This window comes from Arvicanthis niloticus, chromosome 15 (genome assembly GCF_011762505.2).
Source record: "Arvicanthis niloticus isolate mArvNil1 chromosome 15, mArvNil1.pat.X, whole genome shotgun sequence".
NCBI lineage: Eukaryota > Metazoa > Chordata > Mammalia > Rodentia > Muridae > Arvicanthis > Arvicanthis niloticus.
Genome location: NC_047672.1, coordinates 62,128,896 through 62,152,680, shown reverse-complemented (window position 1 = coordinate 62,152,680; position 23,785 = coordinate 62,128,896). Strand labels below are relative to the sequence as shown.

The 23,785-nt window shown below is 41.9% G+C and overlaps 1 protein-coding gene across 1 annotated transcript in view; it reads right to left on the bottom strand.

Moving 5' to 3' along the window:
- Abcb4 (ATP binding cassette subfamily B member 4) overlaps positions 1-9,644 on the bottom strand; it is a 55,082-nt gene extending 45,438 nt beyond the window's left edge. The window contains exons 1-4 of the mRNA XM_034519161.2: positions 9,457-9,644; positions 9,209-9,285; positions 6,672-6,726; positions 3,662-3,812 (exon numbers count right to left, since the gene is read on the bottom strand). Coding sequence (XP_034375052.1) covers positions 3,662-3,812; positions 6,672-6,726; positions 9,209-9,279 — 277 coding nt within the window. The 5' untranslated portion in view covers positions 9,280-9,285; positions 9,457-9,644. The remainder of the gene's footprint in view (positions 1-3,661; positions 3,813-6,671; positions 6,727-9,208; positions 9,286-9,456) is intronic.
- Between the last annotated feature and the right edge of the window lie 14,141 nt (positions 9,645-23,785).

The following is a 23,785-nucleotide window of genomic DNA, read 5'->3' as shown; positions in this document are numbered from 1 at the left end:
AAAATCCACCTCTGCTGGATGGTGAAACAAAATTAAACTGGTTGTGTCATTTCCAGGCTCTTGACTACCTGCCCCCCACCCCACATTCACTGAACATTTATCATGTCCTAGAGGCCTTCCATAAGTAACAAATTTGATTTCACCAGCCAAACCATGATCATCATTCCAACGGTATTTTAAAATAGTAACACTATACTGGTTTAGCCATGGTTACCCAGCTACTGAGAGCAGAATCTGATTAATAAAGAGACATTAAGGAATAGAGAAAGGATCTAGATTATTTCATTAGACCCTCAAAGTAAATTGACACCCACTTTTTAAGAGTCTGCCTAGGAATTCCTGTATTATATGCAATTGTCCAGAATCAAAACAAATGGTGCTTGTTCAGGCAGCTTGGGTGCTATGACCAGTTAATGTAACTCAGAGCTCAAGCATGCTTTGTGTTCTCTACCATGAAGCAACGCGAGAACATAGAAACCGCAGCAATCTTCCCACAGAATTTGCTAGAACGTTACGGTCACACAGAGTTGTCGTCCTAAGCAATAACCAACTCTTTGATACTCTGCAAGATGAGCTGTTTTCTATGACTCTGTTCTTAAGGTTTTGGATGGAAATAATGTTTGTTCATACTTTGTGCACAACCAAATCATTGTGAGAGAGCAATCCTGTCATGAAGTAGCTTCACTCCGCTGACAAGGATGGGCTCTGTTCACAGTAAATCATTGTCAGAGCCTCTTGTAATTGAAACCTTTTCCCGTCTAACATCCTGTCTCACTTGGCTTCCATGAAGTCTAGTTGCCTAAGAATCCAACCATTCTAAATAACATTCTAAAAAACAAAGCAAAACAAAGCTCTATTTGATGAACTATGACGTCAGTCAAGTACACAGCCCCCATGATTTTCAGCTCAATTCTGCATCACTAAACATGGCGGCGAACACTCTAAAATCGGAGTGAGTTCATTGATGACTTCATTTTTCTCCAAAGAGAATGTGGTATGAGACTATTACTTCCACAAACTACAGAAGAATGAATTATTCATGAGAAACTCATGGGGTTTCCCATAGCAGATCCCCCATGACAGGCAATATGGCCTATGACTGTGGTTTCAGAGGGCCAAGGGTCAAAACCTCCGCGTTATTTATAATCGAGGGTACCAACCTCAGCATTTATCATCCAGGGCACCATGACAGAGTTGTTAACTCTCTTGAGTCTACCACCCCAGTAATCTGTTGCTTGTGCAGTTTCCGCAGAGTGACCTTGAGTTTAGCCCTCAGCACAAAGTACCTGCCTGCCTCATTCAACTTCAAAGCCAAGGGATTGCATCATTAGTTACAAGTAAAAAAAAAACAAGCAAACTGCTCCAAAGAAGCAAGTTGTTGAGTTATTCTAGAAAACAAAACAACAACAAAAAATCCCCCCCCCCCAAAGAAAAAGAACAAAGCTATGATACTTGGTCCAAAAGCAAAATTCATTCATGATAAATAAATTTAATTGTTTTAAGCTGATTATTTTTAAAAATGTAATCATAATAAAAAATACAAGTAGAATGAAATGTACCATCTTGAGAGTTTTAAACACATAGTTTAATAGGGATAAATATTATTGTATTTTTGTCCAGTCAATCTTCTGAACTGTTTTTACTCTGAAAAATTAAAAGCCTAGGTCCATTACACAGTAGCTTCCCATATTTCTCTCTCCAGTCCTTTGTAAGTACCATTCTACTTCCTGTTTCTATGAATTTAACTATTCTAGATAATCCACATAAGTGGATAATTCATACAGAATCCACTACTTTAATGTCCTCAAAGTACATCCATCCCGTATCCTGCATCAAAAATTTCCTGTTTTAAAGGCTGAGTAATATTTCACTGTATTTTTCACTATATTAATATGATTTTTTTAAACCCTTAAAGAAGTCAATTTTTGGTTGGGTACCACACACACACAGGTGTGTGTGTGTAACTAACATGCAACAAATGTAAAGTTAATATGCAATTGTAATAGATCAAACCTTCTATGAAATAAAAGGAAAACAAATACAAAATGTCAACCTCTTATACTTCCTTAAATATTTTAATTATTTTCTTTATTTATGTATCTGTTTGTTTGCTTGCTTGCTTGCTTGTTTGTTTGTTTGCTTTGAGACAGGTCTTTTTGTGTAACCCTGGCTATACTGGAATCCATTATGTAGACCAGGCTGACCTCAAACTCACAGAGATCCACCTGCCTCTGTCTCTTAAGTACTTTGGCTAAAGGCATGCTCCACCATGTTAGGCTCAACATTTTTTAAATGAAGATTTATTTTTATTTAATATATTTAAGTGCTTTGTCTGCATACGTATGCCTATGCATCACAAGCATGCAATGGGATAAAAGCCTCTGGCAAGCTGCCATGTGTGTTTCAAGGTTTGAACCCAGGTCCTGCAGAACAGCCAGTCTCTTTATGTTGAGCCATCTTTCCAGCCCCTATTAATGTTCTTGTCCTATTTCAACTTATCTTTACAGTATTTCTGTTAAGGTTTATGGTCACTGGCAAAGCTCCAGAAATCCAAATCCATCTGAAACAGTTTTTTTTTTTCTCATAGAAAAGCATAATTATTTATCCTGGAAAAATATGCATGGTCCTGATTATAGCCATATGAGATGGTACAAGACCTGGGTTGGAAGTCTGTCTTAACACAAGTCGCATACTATGGACGCTCTCACTGGGCTTCTGAAAGGCGTTATACTTATCAGTACTAATGTAAACATATTTTCTATATTAATCAAGCAATCACATTTTCTGTTAAAAATGCATTTATGCCTTTTAATGGCAACTAAGTATGTAGTTATAAGCCAATGATCTATGAAAATGTGTGTAGAATGATATCTAAGTGATGAATGTACTTTACCCAGTCACATTTGCAATGAAAACTTGCCTTTTTTATTAGTTTTTTATTCTATCACCTATATACTGATACATAGCTTCATTTTGTTTTTCCCAGCCTAGACCCTTAATGTCTCTTGGAAGAACAAAGCCTTTGGGCTTGGGATAAACCATGGGAATATTTCTAGATTAAATTTAATTACCATGAAGACAAGTGTGACCATGTGCTCCTTACCACAATGGTGCTGGTGTGACCCTTTTTGAGGTGACCTGGACCCATGTGACTCCATTACTTTAGATCTATACTGAGGTCATTGCTATTTAGTAAAATGTCACATTCAATTCTAGACTCTGGTTGGTCCAAAACATCAAACATAGAAAATATTTTGAAGATGAGAGTGGGCAAGAGAGAAAAAGGTAAAACCCAGACAGAAGTTACCCACAGAAGTTACCGCATCCAAGAAGAACTGCTGTGCTACCTGAAGTGTTTCAAAACATTTGCTTCTGTGCTCACAGAGGACAGACACTGCATTGAGATACTACAGTCCCACTTCATTTAGCTGCAAAGTTTCCTGTACTTCCTTATTGTTTTAAAAGTCAAACACCACAATGCATTTTTTCTTGAGATTTAAATGAGCACTTTAGAAATGTTACAAAAATTTCACAATTCCCTTTGTGAAAATGTCTAAATCAATAAACAAACAGATGACGTAAATTAAAACTAGTTTCTAATACCTTTCACCCAGTTAGATAAATATAATGCATTTTTAAAAAGAGGTAAAGAAACAATTACCTGGCAAGGAAAAGTTTCCAGCATTATCTACAAACTTATCTGTCATTTCTCCAAAGACTATCATCATGAGGGGAAGACCTGATCCATGTGCTATGGCCATGAGGGTACCCAGGAGCATGAACAATTTATCCTGCCAGTCAGAGTATCGGAACTGAAAAGAGAAAATAAAATAAGATTCCATTTAATAATTTGTCCTTTGGGGAATTTTTGTTTCAAGTTTGTTCTAGTATCACAGTTACAAATGCTCTTATCTTAGAGAATATATTAATCGCAATCCAGATAACTGTAAGCTTAATTTCATGATTTCATGCAAATAAAAATAAATCAATCTAATTCTACCTAATTAGCATTTAACTTGGGTGAATTATTACAATGTAATCGAGGTAATAAAGATTTGGATCCATTTAGAAACACGATTTAATCTCCCAGAGGTTGTGTATAGTGAGTTAAGGTTAGCTTGGGACCAACATTAAGTCCACGTGCAGAAGCACAGACTTCGGAACAGTGCATGTACAGACTACTTCAGCAGAATTAAAAGAGGAACAAACAGACCTTCTCAGTCTGAGGCCAGATCCCTTTGAAAGGGTGAGATCAGCCTTTAAAGGAAGATCAGTAACAAAAAGTTCCAAAAAAGAACTTTATGGATTATCTGTCTGCGGGCTTTATGGAAGTCTTGATCACGAAGAATCTTCAAAGATGAAGGAGAATAAACTGGCAAAGAATAGGGAATGTAGAGGAAGTAGGAATTTTAAGCTTGCAAGGAAAGATGGCTTAGGAATACACAGAGTGCAGCAGAAGTCCCCAGGATCACGTTATAGGTTAGTAGAAACTATCAAAACCTTTGGGTTTAGTGCTAAGCAGGGCGGGTACCAATCATCACCACAAGGTATACAACTCCTACTTAGTAAGCAAATCCCACTTCAGAAGACCGTAATTCACTGTCTTTTTAATCTCCTCCAATGTATACCTTTTGCTCAATAGTTCTGATGGGCCCCTCTGTGGATTTCTCTTTGTTCTTTCTCCTGTCTTCTAGACTACAACTCTGCTGTTACATTTCCCTTTCCAGCTTCCTCTCCATCTCTTGCTTTTTTTCCTCTCCTTTTAGACTTTATACTCTGTTCACTTCTCCCCAAATCTCCCTTTTGGAGACAAGAGACAGTTAATTTGAAGCATATGCAGTTAGTCAGGATGGTGGAGTTGGTGGCATCTTTGACTGACTCACACTGCCCAGTGAGGCTGAGGTTGGGAGCACACAGTGGGCACTGGGTATGTGTGTAAACTGTTCTCCAAGGGCTTCAGAGTTCATCTGGGGCCAACGGCAGCAGGGGCAGATTGCACTCAAACACACAAGGCAAAGCAAGAAGACTAAAAGAAAGGAGAGAACCAGAAAGAGCTCAGATTAAACCAAAGGAAGGGACAAACATGAAGGATGGAAAAGAATGGAAAAGAATCCTAATGACTACAAGGGACCCATGTCCTTAAGGTCTGCTGTTAGTGGCCTCTAAGTGAAGAGAGTTAGGACATTTGGGTCTTTCAACATCCTTTCAGAGCACAAAGTCAGATTTTCCTGTGGTGTTCCTTTTTAGTGGACATTATATGACACTGAAGAAGGTTTTAATGCTTTCCATGTTGGTTGAATTAAATTTAAGTTCCTAAGATCAAATTTAAAGTTAGGAGACATTCCTATGTAAATCTAGATTAGATTTTAGTGACCCTTTTCAACAAAATAAGACATCTCTAATCCTATTGCACCAGCTTTGTTCTAAGGGTTTTCCACAGAGACAGATACTCAGATGAAAGATGGTAATTAAATTAAATGCAGTTTCAACTAAAATTATTAAATACAAACAAGATCAATTATTCTACTATTCAGTATATATTTTTCTATTTTCTGTAGGAAAAAGATTCCGAACTGACATCAAAATTACATATATTGTCTGCCACACTAAATAAAATTCTTTTTCTAGGCTGGTGAGATGGCTCAGTAGGAAAAAACATTTGTCTCTCAAAACTGACAACCTGGTTCAATGCCTGGAACCAAAAGGCTTGAAAGAAGAGAACAGATTCCCCAAAATTATCACTTGACTTCCATACATGTCCTGCGGCACTGTACACCTGTACTCACACACATCAGATGCACAACGTGTCGAGATCTTGGTCCACTATTATAAGTCAATACAGCATAAACACACACAATACAACCTGAACAAAAATTTACTCTCGCTGAAACTTTTAAAGCAAAAACAAAAAGTAGAGGAAAGAGTCTGCGCAGAGGCTTGAACCGACAAGAGACTGCGTTGGTGTGTGCAAGTGTTTTAATGCCCTTTCTTGCATTTGCTTTCTAACTTGGCAGCTTCAATTGATATGCACTTAATTCTTTCTGTCAAGGACTGTCTGCTTGAAACATATCACATTTTTCAAAGCAGGCAAACACTTCCCTGGCCTGCCTGAGACATACTGAAAATGAAAACAGATGTGATTTCTTCAAAACAAACAAACAAACAAACAAACAACCATGTTGGCTTGCCTTGTACCCTTGGAATACACTGGGAATGGCCTGAAACAGACTCAGAATCCATGGTCACTATGTCAAAGTTCACTAATTTCCTAGTAAGATGGTTGTTCATGTGGAGTTTTTGTTTTAAATGTTGTTTTTAACACTTAAATTTTTTGGCTAGGCAGGGGTAGGGTTACTGACAGGGTTTTATGAATCAAGATGTTTACCTGATGCCAGTGGGTTTCCATGGTATTTCTGAAATGCTTCATTTTTGTTTTATCTCCCTATGTAGTAGTGAGTTTGAAGCCAGCTTACCCCACCCCCCTCATCATCTGTCTTGTGATTTAAAGCCATTGCTTAGAATTAGCCAAACCGTAAGCACAGGTGCGGCAGAAGCAACCCAGTGCTTTGTAAGACAGACAGACTTAAAGTACTTGTTGGCTAACTATTAACTCAAGTCTCCAAATCTGAATGAAAGGCAGGATTATTTCCACTTAGTGTTTCACAACTTACCAGTGTCAACAGGCCAACTAAATTCACTTTCTTCTTCTTTTCTCTGCCTCGGTTGCTGTAAAACATAATTGTTCAAATTTAAAATTGTTATGAACAACGAGTTGAACATAAACCTTAATAGCCATGGTTTTGAATCGTAACATTTTTAAATACAAGAAGACTACCATTGTCAAAACTATCTGCAAGGTAGCTGTCAAGTACAGAGGTAACTGTCCAAGGTACTACAAGGACACACGGTACGGGAGAAGTGGCCAGGACAGCCTTACACAGTCAGTCCACAGTGAGAAGATGCATGTAGTAATAATGTTTACCAGATCACTTAAATTATCCTTTTTCTAAGAAAAAAATAAATAAAAATACAAGTTAATTTATAAGGAGACTGCTTTTCCGGATGATGTGGGAAGTATTTTTAGAAAATACTGTTTTCTGCATTCAAGATATATCAAAGATCTGGCTGCTTCTCCCCATTTTTCTTGCTACATTCCCATTAGAATAGCCCCGCCTCACTTCCATTTATATTTTCTTTAGTGCACTGGAAATTGTAGCCAATATAATCATTTAAGAACTCAGGCTACTTCTCTACTCAAGCAATAACAATGGCTCCACTTCTACTCAGAGCGAAATGGAAACCTGCTGAGTCTACATGCTCTGTTGGTACCTTCATGACTGCATCCCCCACTCCCAGCCGTCCTCTGCTCAGATAGGCAGACCAGGTTTCTCTGCTACTTTGTGGATACAGTGAATACAGTCCCAACCTCAGGATCCTTTATCTCTAAATTACTGCTGCCAGAAGATGCTCCCCAAATGCACATGGCTCTCTCTGCCCATCTTCCTTCTACCCTTTCCTCAGTAATTGACTTCAAAATAAGACCTACCCTAACCACCCTCCTTAAAATGGGTAGAACTTCTGTTGTGTTCTCCTGGCTTTCTCAGTCTTCATTAATTTTCTTCACACTTGGTGCCTTTCAACAGGTGGGCATTTGTTACTGAATATGTCCAAGAGAATGTGCCACAGGCTAGACAGCATGTTTAGAACAGGTGCATTAACCATCCTCAATTTGTTCCGCCTAACAGAACTGGGCTTAACTTTCCTTGAATGTATCATCCTTGGTATTATTATATAAAAATAAGTCTCATATTTCACTTTGTACTCTTAAGATACCAAGTTAGTCTTAACTTTTTGTATTTCGGTTTTAAGGCGTTTCCTTCTTTCCAGCCACACACTGTGAGCTTTTCCTGAGAACTTCCCTGGTCCTGAGTGTTACTACACCTTTTCCAGGGACTGCTCCTTCTAATACAAGTCAGTATGTTCAGCCAGTATAATACATAAATAGCCTTCTTCGTGAAAATGCCATCTATTAATAGATTCGCAGTCATCCCCAGCCTAAATTGCCAGATGACAAAATCACATTTTTCTATTAGAAGTAACACCATCCATAAGTTTTTTTTATAACTCTATATGAACAAACCTAAATTTTCTGTGAATAAACACCATGATTCTAAGAATGAACAGGGTGACACCACTGTTCAAACAAGTTAACAGAAGCAATGCTTCAGTTTAAGCATCAGATAGGCATATTTTTCAGTTGGCTAATCAGGCCCCTTGCAGCTTGAGAACCAACTACAGAAGCTGATAAATTTTGTCCCTCTAGAAGACAACTCCATGGCACATGTCAGTTTGTTCCGTCCAGGTGGCCTAGCATGAACTCGGAGACTGTAATAGCCTCATAAACTATTTGAAGCCGAGGGTGAAAATGATTCACTACCCCCACAACGAAAGAGGAAACAGGAACACACTTGACTGGGCCCTTCTGCCTGACAGAATGTCTGTCTCTCTCTCTCTCTCTCTCTCTCTCTCTCTCTCTCTCTCTCTCTCTCTCTCTCTCTGTGTGTGTGTGTGTGTGTGTGAGTGAGTGCACGCGCGCACTTCTCTGTGGCTGGGGAAGAACCAGAGTCAGGCAGGCAGGAAGAAAGACCCACTAGCAGAGGAAGCTCTGTTCATCCTCTTGCAACTGGGACAAAAAAAAAAAAAAACCCAAACAAACAAACAAACAAACTGATTTCAAAGCAGAAGTTAATGAGCTTGCTCTCCATGTCACCCCCTAGAGAGGAGAAATGGGGAAAACAGGCTACAGATGGGAGGAAGGGAAGACTGGGGCAATGAAGAGAAACACGAGAAGAAGGCGAGGTCTTGCTTCGCTAGCCTAGTTCAAAAGCACAGCCATCAGTAGCAGGTGTCTGAAGTTCTAGCAACTCGAGAAGCCAGATGATGGCTAAAAAGAGTGATCTGCAAATGTTTACTTTATATTTTAAAAGTGAACGTTACACAATGCCAATATTCATCAAATCACCAGTGTCCCTGGGAGGGGAGCGCTTTTGAAGACAGCCTCTTTTCTGTTCCAAAAGGAGCCTGGGAGACATTCCTCAAGAACACTTAAAACTTCATCCCAAGGGCCGGAGGCATCAACTGATTTTCTCAGCTTCTTTCCAGGACTCTGCTATAACAGAAAAGCCAGTGGCTCTGTGGTCCTCTATACCTGATGCTGCCTAGTTCAAAGTCGCCGTCCAGGCGCCGCGCTGTTCCGTTTCTCGCTGCCTCAAGATCCATCTCAGCCTGGGGAGAAAACCACAGCCTCAGGTCCAAGTGCACCAGGCTCAGGCTCCAGGCTCCGGGAGCCTCCGGCCCAAGGCACAGAGCCGGGCGCGCGGGTGGCAGCCACTCCCTAGCAGATCCCACTGCAGCTGCCCTCCCGCCGCCCGGATCTTCCGTCGTGTCCTCCCTCACCTGAACCTCAAGCGCGTGTTGGCCGCTGCTGCGGCTGGCGTGCAGACCTGGACTTTGCTTGCCCCGGCTCGTCCCCGCCTCCCACAAGCGTCCAGTGCCAGCGACGCCTCTCGCTGCGGCGGGGGGCGAGGGCCCGGGCCCGCAGGAGAGCTCCCGCAAGCCCTGCTGGCTTGACAGGCCCCAGCGCCACCAGCGAGTCGCCCTCGCCACCAGGGGCGCACGTCAACGCTGCCGCCCACCCGGGCGAGCTGCCAGCAGCCGGCAGTGTAGCACCAGCTGCAGCCGATAAGCCCGCCCGATGCCTCCCTCTCCTAGCAGGCAATGGGCCCCTAAAAGTGACTGTCACACCTCCCCAATGCTGAGTGTTCTTTTAGAACACACTAGGGAAGCAGTTTCCACTGGTTGAACAATCAGGCGCTCTGAGAACCCAGTAGTAAGTAAGTAGGAAAGTGGTCGCCACTTCTGCATCCTCAGCTTGCGTCTGTGCCACCAAACTGCAACCAACACCCCACATGCTGAAGATTAAGCAGGTCCGGCCCAGAATCGTCAGCATAAAGTCTTTGGAGATGAGGAATACCACTGGTGTCCCCCCCGGGTGAGGGAACATAGAGACACAGAACTTGAGGGCTGAAAAGGATTCCCTTATTAAAAGCACATACTTTAAAAATTATTACTCATTTTACATCCTGATCGTTGCCCCCTCTCCTGGTCCCCTCCTCACACAGTCCCTTCCCCAATCCGCCTTACCCTGGCTCAAGTCTCTGAAAGGCTAGGTACATCCTCTCCTACTGAGCCCAGACAAGGCATAGTGGAGAGAGAGAATGGACTTTCAAATTATTCTCTGACTTTCGTACATGTATCATGACACATGGGTACTCGTATACATAAAAAACGCGTGCAGAAAATAAATAGAATGAGAAAAAAGCACGTACTTTTGATTTTTGTTTTCATAAAATGAAGAAATCGGTGCTCAAAGAAGCCAAGTAACATCCGCACTCCCAGTGCGGCGTCTTTAAGACAGGCACCCAGGCAAAGCCTATTGACTGCAGCTGTTCTGGGTCCCTGCTCTCATCTCAATGTTCCCTCTACCGAAAATTGTCTTATTCCTAGACCTATGTGAATATGACTTCCTTGTGAGTTCTCATTGATTTCTCCACTCTACTCAAAATGAAGGCGCTAAAATAGATAATGAAGCGCCACCTTCTGAGCTTCAGGCAAGTTTCATATTTAGTAGCTTCCCAGATCACTGTGTAGCTGTGGACACTGCTTATTTCTCTGGGCTTCAGTTTCTTAAGAATCTGTATCCCTTATTAGGTTACTGTGAAAGTACCTAGTGTTGCTTTTAAAACATAGCATCTGTTTAATAAGTGGCTTGCTTTTCTCCTAGTCCAGGAGCTGAGTTTTCGGCTAAACCTTGTTCTGTATGGCATTAGCACAATAGCTGTCTAAATGCTTTCCAGACAACCTTAAAGGATGCAGAGTAGACGAGTTGTCACACAGACCCTGAAGGAAGCTCTGCTCTGCCGTTTCCTGGTGGTCTGGCTTTGGATGGATTGTTTACGTCTCAATTTAGTCTCGACATCCATTGAAATAGAGGCGCTAGTAAGATTGGAGATAATGTGTATAAACTGTCCCCCATACTTAATAAATGACAACTGCTCTCATGGTTAAGAGCTTAGAAGAGATAGGTGGGAGAGCAGAGGAAGAGCTTGCACATACACCCAGCTGAGTGTGCTGAGCATCTCCATCTGGCTCTTCGCCTGTGGGGAGTTGATTGCAACTATGAGACAGACATGAATGTCGTTACATGTTTGGGCTCAACTTCCAGTCTACCCCAACCACAAGAAGTCTCCTTGATGGAGTAGAAGGCCTTTCCATCATCAGCCTACCAGGTATTCAGATTATTATTGTATGCTATCCCAAGGTTAAATCAAGTACAGAGGCTAATGCAATTAGAATTGCTAAGTTCGAGAGGGGGATTTTGGGTAACTGGGGGACATTACAAAACTCAGTAGCATCTAAGGGATGATATATGACTGTCAATCTCTATCATAAGACAATCTAAGGGAGTAAAAACAAGACTCATGAAAGAATGAGAGGGGCCTGAATTAAACATAAATGAACAAAAACCTAGAAAGAATGAAGTGTTTTTTTTTTTTTTTTTCTGACTGATTCAACCCACAAGGTTGTCCTTGCAAGAGGTACTCTGTTCTTCTCATGAGCACAGAAGTTAGAGGTAGGTTCACAATCTCCACAGGGAAGGGGAAGTCATATCTCCATAGCTATGCTTATATATTTGCATAAAATGAAAACTGTACCATCTGAAATCCTGTTAGCACTATTATAGAAAAAATAAAATCAGTTAAAATATAATTTGAAGAATCCTTTTTTATTCCATTTTTGTTTCTCCTCAGAAACTAGGCCATAAACTGTTTCCTATCCATTCTAAGTGTAAAGGTCCTTGCTTCCACAGCGGATCTGCCTATCTGGGTTGCTCTGAGGCAAGAAGCTGCAGTCTATGAGGTTGAGTATCTCATAGTAAAAACAGTGGGAGGCTAGGTAAAGAAGTCTTTTGTTCTATCTCTGCTCTAAGGCTCTAAGTTAAAGTCTCAGGAAGAAAATGGGGGGAAGGCCTGTCTCTGCTCTTTGTTCTCAGCCCTTGTGCAATTTTCAGTTGTGATCACATGGTAAAAAGTTCACTAGGCATTTGCACATAAATTCGGGTCATAAGTTGACTAGCAGTTTATAACAGAGAATGTCTATGTGCATATCCCCTAGGAGGCTAAACATTCATTTTTTACTAGCTTACAGATTCATGGAGAGTTAAAAACCATAACTAAACTGTACCTGAAGTTTTGTATAGGTAAATCAAGTCAATATTTTATCTCCTGTCTTTGCACCTGTGGTGTACATCTTTAGCTCCTTCTTTATGACCTTCAGGTAATGTTTTTTTTTTTTTTTTTTTTTATAACTCCTTGGAATGTGCTTTAGGTTTTAGAAGTCTGTTGTTATCTCAGAAGCAATTAAGCAGTTCTGTTATAAAAATGTCTTTGTCTGTGTCACCATTCTGAAATGATGGTGACCCTAGCATGCTGGTTGTTTCTGCAGGACAAACGTTCTTTGTTTTTACACATCACCTGAGTCTGGTGTCTTCCTTCAGCAATTTTTGGACCCTTACAACTTACTTAAATTTAAAGAGGAATTTGAGAAACATCTAAAACACTACAGACTCAAAAGACATTTTGCAAAAAATTTAGGCAATGATAATATTTGTTCATGCTTACATATACCAGTGTAACAGTTACATGGATATATGAGAAGATAAATCATTTTAAAGAAATAGGTCAACATATTTGCTGGTGAGAATGTGAACTAGTACAGCCACTGTAAAAATCGGTCTAGATGTTTCTTCAATGACTAGAAATAGAACTTCATACGAGCCAGCTACATCACTCCTGAGTGTACAGACTTTATATCCTCGTACACACACAATGGAATTTAGATCCCAGTACAGAGACACTTGCATAGACATGTTCATTGCTGCTCTATTTATAATAGCTGCTAAGTAGAATCAAGCTAGATGTCTGTTTTAGTTAGGTTTCTACTGCTGTGATAAAAATGACCAAAAGCAAAATGGTTTATTTCATCTTAGAGCTTGTAGACCGTCATTCAAGGAATCTGAGACAGGAACTGAAGCAGACACCATTGAGAAATACTGCTTACTGGTTTTTTTCTCATGGCTTGTTCAATCTTTCTTAAACAACCCCAGGACCACCTGCCCAGGAGTGGTACCACCCTCAGTGGATTGGGCCCTTCCACATCAATCAGTAATCAAGAAAATACACTACAGATTTGCCTATAGACAAATCTTAAGTAGACATTTTTTCAAATGAGAGTCCTTCTTCCCAAATGATTCTTAGCTTATGTCAAGTTGCCAAAAAAAAAAAAAAAAAAAAATACCTAGGATAATGTCCACCAATAAATGAATAGATAAGAAAAATACTGTACATATCCACAATGTAATATTACTCATCTGTAAAGAAAAATGAAATTTGTAAGTAAACAGATAGAACTAGAAAAAAAATCAGACTAAGGTAACTAAAACCCAGAAAGACAAATACTACATGTTCTCACTCACACATAGATCCTAGCTTCAGATCTTTGGTTTTGTGTTTTTAACCGAGTGTAAGTATAAGCAAGTGTAGAATGGGGCTTTTGGAGTCATGCTAAGGGAGGAGAAATACTGGGGGCCAAGAGGCTTAAACAAGTCTCTTGTTTAAGTTTGGGGGAAATCTGGGAATAAAGCAGGGGTGGGGAGCTACGTCAAAGGAAGGGAATATGATAAGCCATACAGAAGCCATATTGTGAATGGTTAACCAAAATCAGTGGTCTATGAAAAAGTCTTATAGAAACCCATTAGTTAGTAATTTCAAATTGCAGTTTCTAAAAAAAAAAAAAAAAAAAAAAAAAAGTCCAAGCAGTATCACCCTGCATAGATTGAGAATGTTACTACCAGAATATGGGTTATTAGATGAAAATCACAGGATAAGTCAAAGGATACCTCCTTATGAGTTACTGGTCAGGGAAGCCCCAGAGGTCTCTAAAAAAAAAAAAAAAAAAAATAAGCTATTGTCCTTGATTGTTCTTGGTTATTATGATGGTTTGAATATGCTTGGATCATGGGAAGTAACAGTATGAGGAGACGTGGTCTTGTTGGAGGAAGTGGGTCACTGAGGAGGCAAACTTTGAGGGTTCCTAGTGTTCAAGCCCTGCCCAGTGCAAAAGGGACCCTCCTCCTGGCTGCCTTTGGACCAAGATCTAGAACTCTTGGCTCTTCCAGCACCAAGTCAGCCTGCATGGTATCCTGCTTCACACCATGATTATAATGGGCTGAATCTCGGAAACTGTAAGCCAGCACCAACCTTTATGAGAGCTGCCTTGGTCATGATGTCTCTTCATAGCAATGGAAATCCTAACTAAGTCATCCACCATAACTATATTATAAGTCCCTGTTGCTGAAGATACCACACACTTTGGTTTCAGAAATAGAGAAATCAATCTCAAATCATCCTGGAAACTCTCCTTGCTGGCTAGTTCTCACAGTGTCAGAGGTGCTATGCAGGCTGCCAGGAGAGAAAAGAAACTGACAGTCTCACCTAGCATTGGATCCTGTGTGCTACAACTCAGTCTTGATGGGCAAAGTGTGCCCATTGGTGTAATAGTGGCTTGACTGTTATGGGGGATTGTTTTTTCAAGTTGAATTTGAGGCCTGTTTCACAGGAGGGAATTTCATGCCTCAGGCTATAATCCTGTTTAAAAGCCTATGGTTGGAGAGATCATAGGTTCTAGGGTAGAAACCACTATTACTTCTTTTCTAAATGGTCAAGGTGTCAAATTGTCTTCTGAATGTTTATGCGTACATTCACAGACCTTGGATGCTCACTACCGTGGTCAGAGTAGCTTGTTTTTGCAAGAAACAGCAGTCAATGGGCCGATGCATAACTGGCCAAGGAACTACGATTAAGAGACCAACTACTCAGCCCCAGATAGGACATTTACATGAACACTGCACCACACAAGGCTCAAAGCCATCACAGAAGAAGAAGCAGAAAGAATGTTAGACTGAAAGCTGGAGAGGACTGCTATGAAACGCTGTCTTTTGGACATTGCATGGCTATCGTACTCACGAACGCACAGCAGTGGTCACCTGCACAAGAACTACACAAAATCAAGCCAACCCACATTTCCAGCACAAATGGAGTAGATGGTCTCTAGGCCCTCCCCCTCACTGAGGAGCTATTGGCAGTGGATAGTTGCTGGGGAGGAGGATGACCATATTTTGAAGATGTGGCTATTAGCAGGCTTCCCATTTTCAGTGGCTAGTTTCATACCCATGCACGTATGGACAGTACTAACTTGACTTTAATGGAATGCAATATTAGACATGGAGTTGGAAGAGTGCCTGGGGGGGAATGTGGAGAAAGGGGGAAATGGGAGTAGAAGGAATCCTGTCTGATTGTATACATGTATGAAATTCTCAAAAGTATAATATAAATCAGTCGAGAAATGAGTTGTATAAAGATATGCACCATAGCTGGCTGATGTGAACACTGTTATATCACTGTGGTCATCTGAACTGGAGCACCAATCGGTTAAACCGATTGGCCAGCAAGTCCCAGGGATGTGCTTTTCTCCACCTCTCAAGTACTGGGGTTATGAATGTGTTACTGTTTGTGAATATGTTATGAATGTGAGGGTCCCTTATGCTTGCACAAAAAGCCCTTTACTGACTGAGCTCTGTCTCTCCTGCCCTATAAATATCTCTTTATGGAAAGATATTTAGACACTTGTACACTGTGATGTTGGAGATTGGTAATGATGTCTTTCTTATAATCTGCTGTCTTTTTTTTTTAACTTCCCCAAAGAAAGCAAGACTTCTTTGATCTTTACAGATATTGTGGCAGCCCCCAAATTGCCAACATTGGGGTTAAAAGTCTGACTCTGGGGTTGGGGAGATGGTGAAGAGCACTGATCGCTCTTACATAGGACCTTGATTCAATTCATAGCACCCACATGGCAGCTCACAATGTCCAGTTGCCGGGGATCTGATGCCTTCATCTGGATTCCACAGGCACTGCATGTGCATGCTGCACACATGCATGCAGAAGAAACACAGAAAAAAAATGTTTTAACTCTGGTTGACAAACGACATTGAAGCCTGTCTTTCTGAGCCAGCATTAATACCTGGGCCCTTTCTTGTGTGCCAGCCAAACCTGGAAGCTCAACCCCAGTCATGTTGGCCATAGTAGTTTGTTTGAAGAGATCCCATGACCAGGGTAACTCAAAGAGGGCATCTAATAGGGAGTCTGCTTACAGTTTGAAGGCTAGTCCATTTTGCCAGAGAGCACTGCAGGCATGGTGCTAGAGAAGTTGCCGAGAGCTCCATGCTGGGCCACAGGTAGACAGTGGACATTAATAAAACTAGTGACACAACTCAACATGGACACAGCTAACCCTTTCCCCATCAACTGGGGACTAAGCATGAGAACATGAGCCTCTTAGGGTTAAATCTCATATAAGCCAGTGGTACGCCTATAATTTTAACTCCTGGGAGATGGAGACAAGTCCACATACGTTGGTTAATAGCCAGTTTGGGCTGACAGCCTGAATTTCCCATTGTAGCTGGAATTTGCATTGCATTAGTTATCTTCTCCCATCTAATGTATGTACAGCAAGTACACTCTCAGTTCTAGCATAGTAACTGGTTTTACTGGTGTGAACAGATACTATGACCAAGGCAACTCTTATAAGGACAACATTTAATTGGGTCTAGCTTACAGGTTCAGAGTTTCAGTCCATTATCATCAAGGTAGGAACATGGCAGCATCTAGACAGGCATGGTATAGGCAGAGCTGAGAGTTCTACATCTTCATCTGAAGGCTACTAGCAGAATACTGGCCCAAACCAGGGCTGAAATGGGGCCAACACTGGTCCCCTTGGATCTGTTCTCCTCTCTTACACCACCCCTTCCCCCCCCCCCCCCAGTAAAAATCACACAAACAAACACAAGAAACAAACAAAACAAGCATGGTAAATGGCTCGTAGTGAAGCTGTGGTATGTCATAGTGAGTCCCACAGTATACTCCTCTGTCCACACCTCTTCACTTCTGAATGTTCATTGCAATGCATCATCTCTGGCTTCTGTGACACCATCAATATTGAATCCTCTCTTCTCTGGGTTTTCCTGTTGCTGCCCTGTGTCACAGAGGCCCTTCGGCTTTGAATCAGCAGGACCCGCCCTTTCATGCATCCTAGCAGTTCACGGATTATAAAGATTTTTGCGATGGGCCAACTCAAAGCCCTGGATCTGCGCCAGGGTGGTAGCTGAGCTGGTCATCCCACTGGCTCTCCCTTATTCCCACCACCAGGCCCAGCTCTCAGGACTGCTGCAGGTGGGAAGGGGCGAGGAGGGGAGGACATCACCCCTGCACCCATGCCACCTCGCGGCAGATGAGTGGTGGGGCCAGCACTCCCACACTCACGCCCTCAGGCTGACTTACCCACACCCCTGTCACAGCCTTACTGTGCTGCCTGGGCAAGGCACAGGACCCACTCTCCTGAGTGCGGCTGCAGGTGAGAGGTGGGGCAGCTCTCCAGAGCACCACTTCCAGTGAGGGGTCAGGCCAGTTCTGCATAACCCCTGAACATCCACATGGTCCCAGCTGGCTCCTAGACCAGGGTTATCCCCATGGTCTCTAGCAATATGAGCCACAGACATTGACACTGTACCCCTGCCACTGTGTAGCCACAAACCCAGACATGGCTTTCATCGTTAGCACAGGCTGGGACTTTACCATGGCTTCAGATGGCAGGCAGGGCTGGTTATTCAAAACAGGGTACTCCTCCTTCTCCTCTCTATTCTGTCTCTCTTCATAATGCTCAAACTGTTAGGCTTCTCTTTCTCTCCTGTCGGCCGACCACTTGACATTGTAGTGGTTCCCGCTGCAGGTGGGCCATGTGACCTCCTGTGTCCTCACCATATGGCTGGTGGCAAGGGTCATATGGTGTCTACAGCCTGCCTATGTGGCATGGTGGGCGAATCTACAGACATCTTTTTCCTCCAGAATGGCCAGGCAGCACTCAGGCCTCTGTGAATCTGTGGCCCACTCAAGCTATGCAGCTTGGGCAACTTTCTCCGTTCACACCACATGGCATGGCAGTTGGCAGGTCTCTTGATATCTCCTGACTCTGCTTTTAACCTCTTCTGCCATCAGCTCAGCCCTGGGATCCTGTGATGAGCTCCTTATCACTGACCTCAGAGGTCCTGGTGCAAGGCAAGTCAGGAGAGTCTGCTGTCTCGCTGACTCTCTGTCCTATGGAAATTTTCCTTTTCTATATGAAATTTTGATCTCTTTTAGATAAATGTTCTTTATTATTAATGATTTTATTTTTACTCTTTTATATAGTAGTTACTGCCTCTGTAGTGATTATAAAAGTTGCCTTTGACTAACCACTGTGCTTTCTTCTACCAAGATTATGTATGGAGTCTGGGACTCCCAGGCTCACTTACTCCACCCCCAACTTTGACAAAGTTACTCCACATACTTTAATTGTATGTATGTATGTATGTATGTATGTATGTATGTATTCATGGCTCTTGAAATGTCATCACATCATGAGTTGATACATACACACATCTTCCTTTTTTTGATTTTTCACACCTCAGCACTACTGTCTTGGGTCATTTCCCTCAGTCTAATGCATCCATGCTTGGGCTACTTTTGCTGTCTTGGATAGTATTCTTTCCAGCTTTAAAAAAACACTCGTTAATATGTTAAAAAAAAGTTGATCATGAATTTTCTCAGCCTTTCTACTCTGACAATTCATTTCACTTTTAATTTGAAAAATCATGTTATTTGGGAGCTTAGTTCACTAGAGCTGAGAGCTCATCCTGCAACTACAGTAATCAAGAAGATGTGTTTTGGAGGGAGACAATGAAGGGGGAACAAAATAGAGATCTTGTAACTGATAGGGCTGGACTGTGATCCAGGCTGCATTCTTAGCCACTCTTCCTTTGCGTGTTTGTTTGTTTGTTTTTGGGTTAGTTTTTCGAGACAGGGTTTCTCTTTGTAGCCCTGGCTGTCCTGTAGACCAGGCTGGTTTTGAACTCAGAGATCCATCTGCCTCTGCCTCCTGAGTTCTGGGATCAAAAGAGTGTGCCACCACACCTAGCTCATTAGCTACCTTTTTAAAACTAAAGCCTGAAAGCAAAGCTGAGGATGAGACAAATATGTCCGAGAGCTAACCTCATCCAGCCTTTCATGTAGCCGAGAGCTAACCTCATCCAGCCTTTCATGTAGCCGAGAGCTAACCTCATCCAGCCTTTCATGTAGCCGAGAGCTAACCTCATCCAGCCTTTCATGTAGCCTTCAGCCCACTGACCTTTACACCCTACTGTTCCTTGTGCCCCTCTCTCCTTCATAACTGAAGCTGTGAACAGCCACAAACACCTTTGTTCTCTGCTTATATCAGTGAAGCCACAGCACTGGTGAGTTCCAGTTATCCATGGCAACCTCACACCAAGCAGCACCCTCTGTCTGGGAAAATCACAAACCACGTGACTGGTCTTGTCAAGGATTTCATTGTTTCTAGACTGTATTCTTAACCCACCTACACTTTCTGCTTACTGTGGACTCCTCAGCATGTAGACTCATATGATAACATTTTGTTTTCTGCATCATTTGTTGACACAACCCAACAACCACACATATACGCTTAGTTCATTCACTCTGCCACTTTCCTGGGACATTAGTTCCTGCCATCTATTTCCTCAGACTCCATCATTCCTACCTCCCCTTTGCACGCTACGGAATCCTAATGCTTCTTATTGCGCTCATCAAACAGAAGTGATCATAAGGACGTGTGTCCTCTGGCCATGTCTGTACTCACTCTGTGTCTTCCCAGGGAGGGTTTTCTTCTAAGCGAGCCAACCGTGCCCTGTGTGCAGCCTGTATTCCTTTGCAACTCTACACCCCAGAGTCCATCCTTCTCACTGTCTTAAGGAGGTCCTATGCCAAAGCAGATGCCATGGATTATCTCCTAACACACACATGTCCGTACTTCTGCCTTCCTGAAAGACTCTGTTGCCCTCTTTCCTCACAAGCTACTGTGATATTTCTCTCTTCTTTGAAAGTAGACTTCTTGAAAGAGATGTGCCATTGACCTCTATTTCCTGTCCTCTTGTTCTTTCTTAGATCCAATCTAAACAGGAATTTGACCCTTTAACACCAATGAAACTACTCACATCAGGGTCACTGATAACCTCCACGTTGCTAAATCGAAAGTCCAGTGGTTCTCAACCTGTGGGTTGCAACCCCCTTGTATGTTGCATACCTATCAGACATCATGTATATCAGATGTTTATATTATGGTTTATTATAGTAGCAAAATTATAGTTATGAGGTTGCAACAAAATCATTTTATGGTTGGTGGGGGGGGGGTCATTCCACAACATTAGGAATTGTGTTAAAGGGTCACAGCATTGTGTTAAAGGGTCTCAATCTTAGGAAGATTGAGAACCACTACCTTAGTCCTTTATTTTACTTGAGAAATTCAAGTATTTGATAACTTGATCACGTTTTCTTCCTGATTCACTTTCCTGGATTTCAGGATGATACCCATTTCTTGTATTGTTCAGTGCTTTCCTTTGTCTTTCTTTCTCAGTCTTCTCTGATGGCCTTCTCTTTTTACAATTTTTCATTTTGTTTTATTTTTGAGAGTATAATGATTATGACATTTCTCCCTTCCCTTTCATCCCTCTTGTATACTTATACCTCTCCCCTCTCTCCTTCAAAATAATGGCCTATCTTTTCACTAATTACTATTGCATGCATATATGTATAAACATATATATATATATATATATATATATATATATATATATATGCACAATTTGTTCAATCCATATAATGTATGATGTATGTTTGGCACTGGAAAACCAATTGGTATGTCCTCCCCTGGGAAGGACAGCCTCCCCCATCCCCCAGCTTTCCTTGGTTACCTGCAGTTCTTGGTATAGTGTTGAGGTCTCATGGGCTTTTCTCTGTCTAGTTTGGCATGCTCACTCATTGATGTCATCCTTCTTCAGCTCACCTTTAGGCAGTCATGTTGGTAAGACTTTACGGATATTTTCTGATGTTACTAGGAGACACAGTCTTACAGCAAATCCCCTGATCCCCTGACTCTTACAGTCTTTTTGCCTCCACTTCAGCACTGTTCTCTGAGCCGTAGGTACAGGAGTGTTTTATAGATGTATCCATTGGGACTGGGCTCCACAGCTCTGCATTCTGATTGCTTGTGGTTTTCTGTAGTCATCTCTGCTGGAACACAGGGACTGGAACCTGTAGAAGGTTGGAGAATGGCTATTGCCAAGATATGGGTGGCCAGAGTAGACTAGGGCACTGGCTGTGGGACCTGGTCCAGGTATGACAGACTGTTGATAAGTGAAGGTTGGATGGTATGGTACTCACCAGGCTAGGTTGTGGAGGAGGATGTGGAAAGTCTGGGTATGGGGTGGGGTGGTGGAGGCGGCCTTTTATTAATTTATTAAGTTGCATGAGGCGTTCCAAAGCTCACATCTTGGTGCTTTAGTCTCCCCATTCTTATTTTTTTGTCATCTCAGTGTCACAGCTTTCAATATCATTCGTATCCAACAGTTTCTTGGTTTTATTTTTGTATTAGATCTTCTTCCCAAATCCTACTTTTTATTTCCAAGGCATCCTGGATGAGTGTATTAAATGTTATTGTATTAAATTGTATTAAATTAATTAGTGCCAGCTCAAATCTAATATGCTCACTTGATCCCTGATCTGTCCTTTAAGCTGGCCCCTCCAACAGACCCCTCCTCCTGAGCTGGTAGGTCTGGTTTTCTAGTTGTTAACACAGAGTCAGTCACTTTATGTCCTTCTATTTCTTCAATACTCCATAATCAGTCATTCTGGAATTATGCTGATTTTCCTTTAATATATACTCCAAATCTGAGCCCATCTCCATGTGTCCAGTTCTTCTACTGTTACACAGGTCACTATCATCTCTAGCCTGAGTTACTATGAGAGCTTTATTGTTCCTCTGCTTTGGTCTCTGCCCCATCTCTATCTCTTTTCTCTTTCCAAAGAAGGGTCCGATCCGAAGTGATCCAAGAGGTGAATCAGCCTGTGTTGCTCTGCTCTCCACAACTCCGACTTGGCTCAGTTCTGCAGTCATAGCCCTCAATGCTCTGCCCTCTGCCTACCCGCTCTCACTCATTCTCTTTTCCTTTCCTTGCCCAACTCTGCCCTATATGCTTACTTTGATCTTGGATTTTCCTCAAATCAGAGAGGCAGTAGACACACCAGTCCCCTTTGCCTCAAATTCGTTCATGTAGTTGTCATGTGGCTCCACTTTCACCTCTTCCAAGTCGAGTCTCAGTTATCCTCTTTGCAATGACAGCAGCCCTGTTTCCACGTGGAAGCTGAGTCTCACAGTCCTTAGGCCTCAGTTCTGTCTTCTCTACTTGGTTTGATTTCTCTACAGCATCACTTGCTTTCTAAAAATACAACTATGAATTTATTAGGTTTCTTGTTATCATCATCTCAATAGTATGTAAGATTCATGTGAGCAAAGATAATTTTCTATTTCATTCGTGGAGACATCCAACAACCCCACACATGCTCCTTTCGTACAAGGATTAGAGTGTGAAGACAGGAAGCAAGCAAGGTATCACTCCAGTACAAAAACCATCTAGGTTTACATGACATCTTAGAGTACAATCACATACATGGATATAATCTCTTCCGAATCTCAAAATAAAAAGTATGTTTAAACAAGAAAAGAGCTATTATTTTCAGCTTGGAGTGGGAAAACCGGGACTCCCATAGAGTAAGTTAATTTTATACAGTTGGTAAATGATGGAGTTGGGGCTCCACCTTCAGCCACATGACTCCAACATGTCCTTCTGTATCCCTGGAGAAGGCGTCTACCAGAAAGAAAGCACAAATGACCCCTAGCATAAAGCGGACCCCTGTGTGTGAGTGTGTGAGTGTGTGTGTGTGTGTGTGTGTGTGTGTGTGTGTGTGTGTGCACATGTGTGTGCATTGAATCAATATTATAAATAAGAATTTCCTATAACTAAAGGTCAACAGAAAGCAAACTACATTTACCAAAATAGTCTAAATTTGCCAAAGTAGTGTCAAATACAACAGTAATGTTTTTTTTTTCTGGAGAAGATACCTTAGATTTGATTCTAGAACAGGTTGACTTTTGATGATAAACTCTGAGGGTTTTTTTTCCCCAGTATTTTGCTTTCAAGGCTGCTAAAGACTGGATCTGGCATGCTCCGTAAGTGCCCACGTAAAGGCCTGATCCCCAGAGGTGCATTTTGGAGAAATGCTAGAATCTTTAAGAGTTGGAACCTAGTGGAAGATGCACCAGTCATCACAGGACATTTTGAAGGCCACTGTGGGGCCACAGTGCCTGCCTCTTTTTCTTTGCTCTCTGACTTGTTACATACGCAGTTTTACATTGCCACACACTCCTGCTAACATATGATGTTCCACCACAGACCAACGGAATTCTGTGACCCACCAAAGGGCTGTGGGATACTCACTCATTTCTCAGAGTGCTTGCCTTACTAGCCTGCTCCCTTCTTGGTCCCTTGGCTCGAGGGTAGGGGCTTTCGTCTCTGCATGTTGTCATTTCTGGATTATTTCCTCCTTCAGCTAGAACAAGTGAGGCAACAAAGCAACAAGTCAGGAACGTGATGCCATGTGCTGTTTTTTAGGCTTTGGTCAGT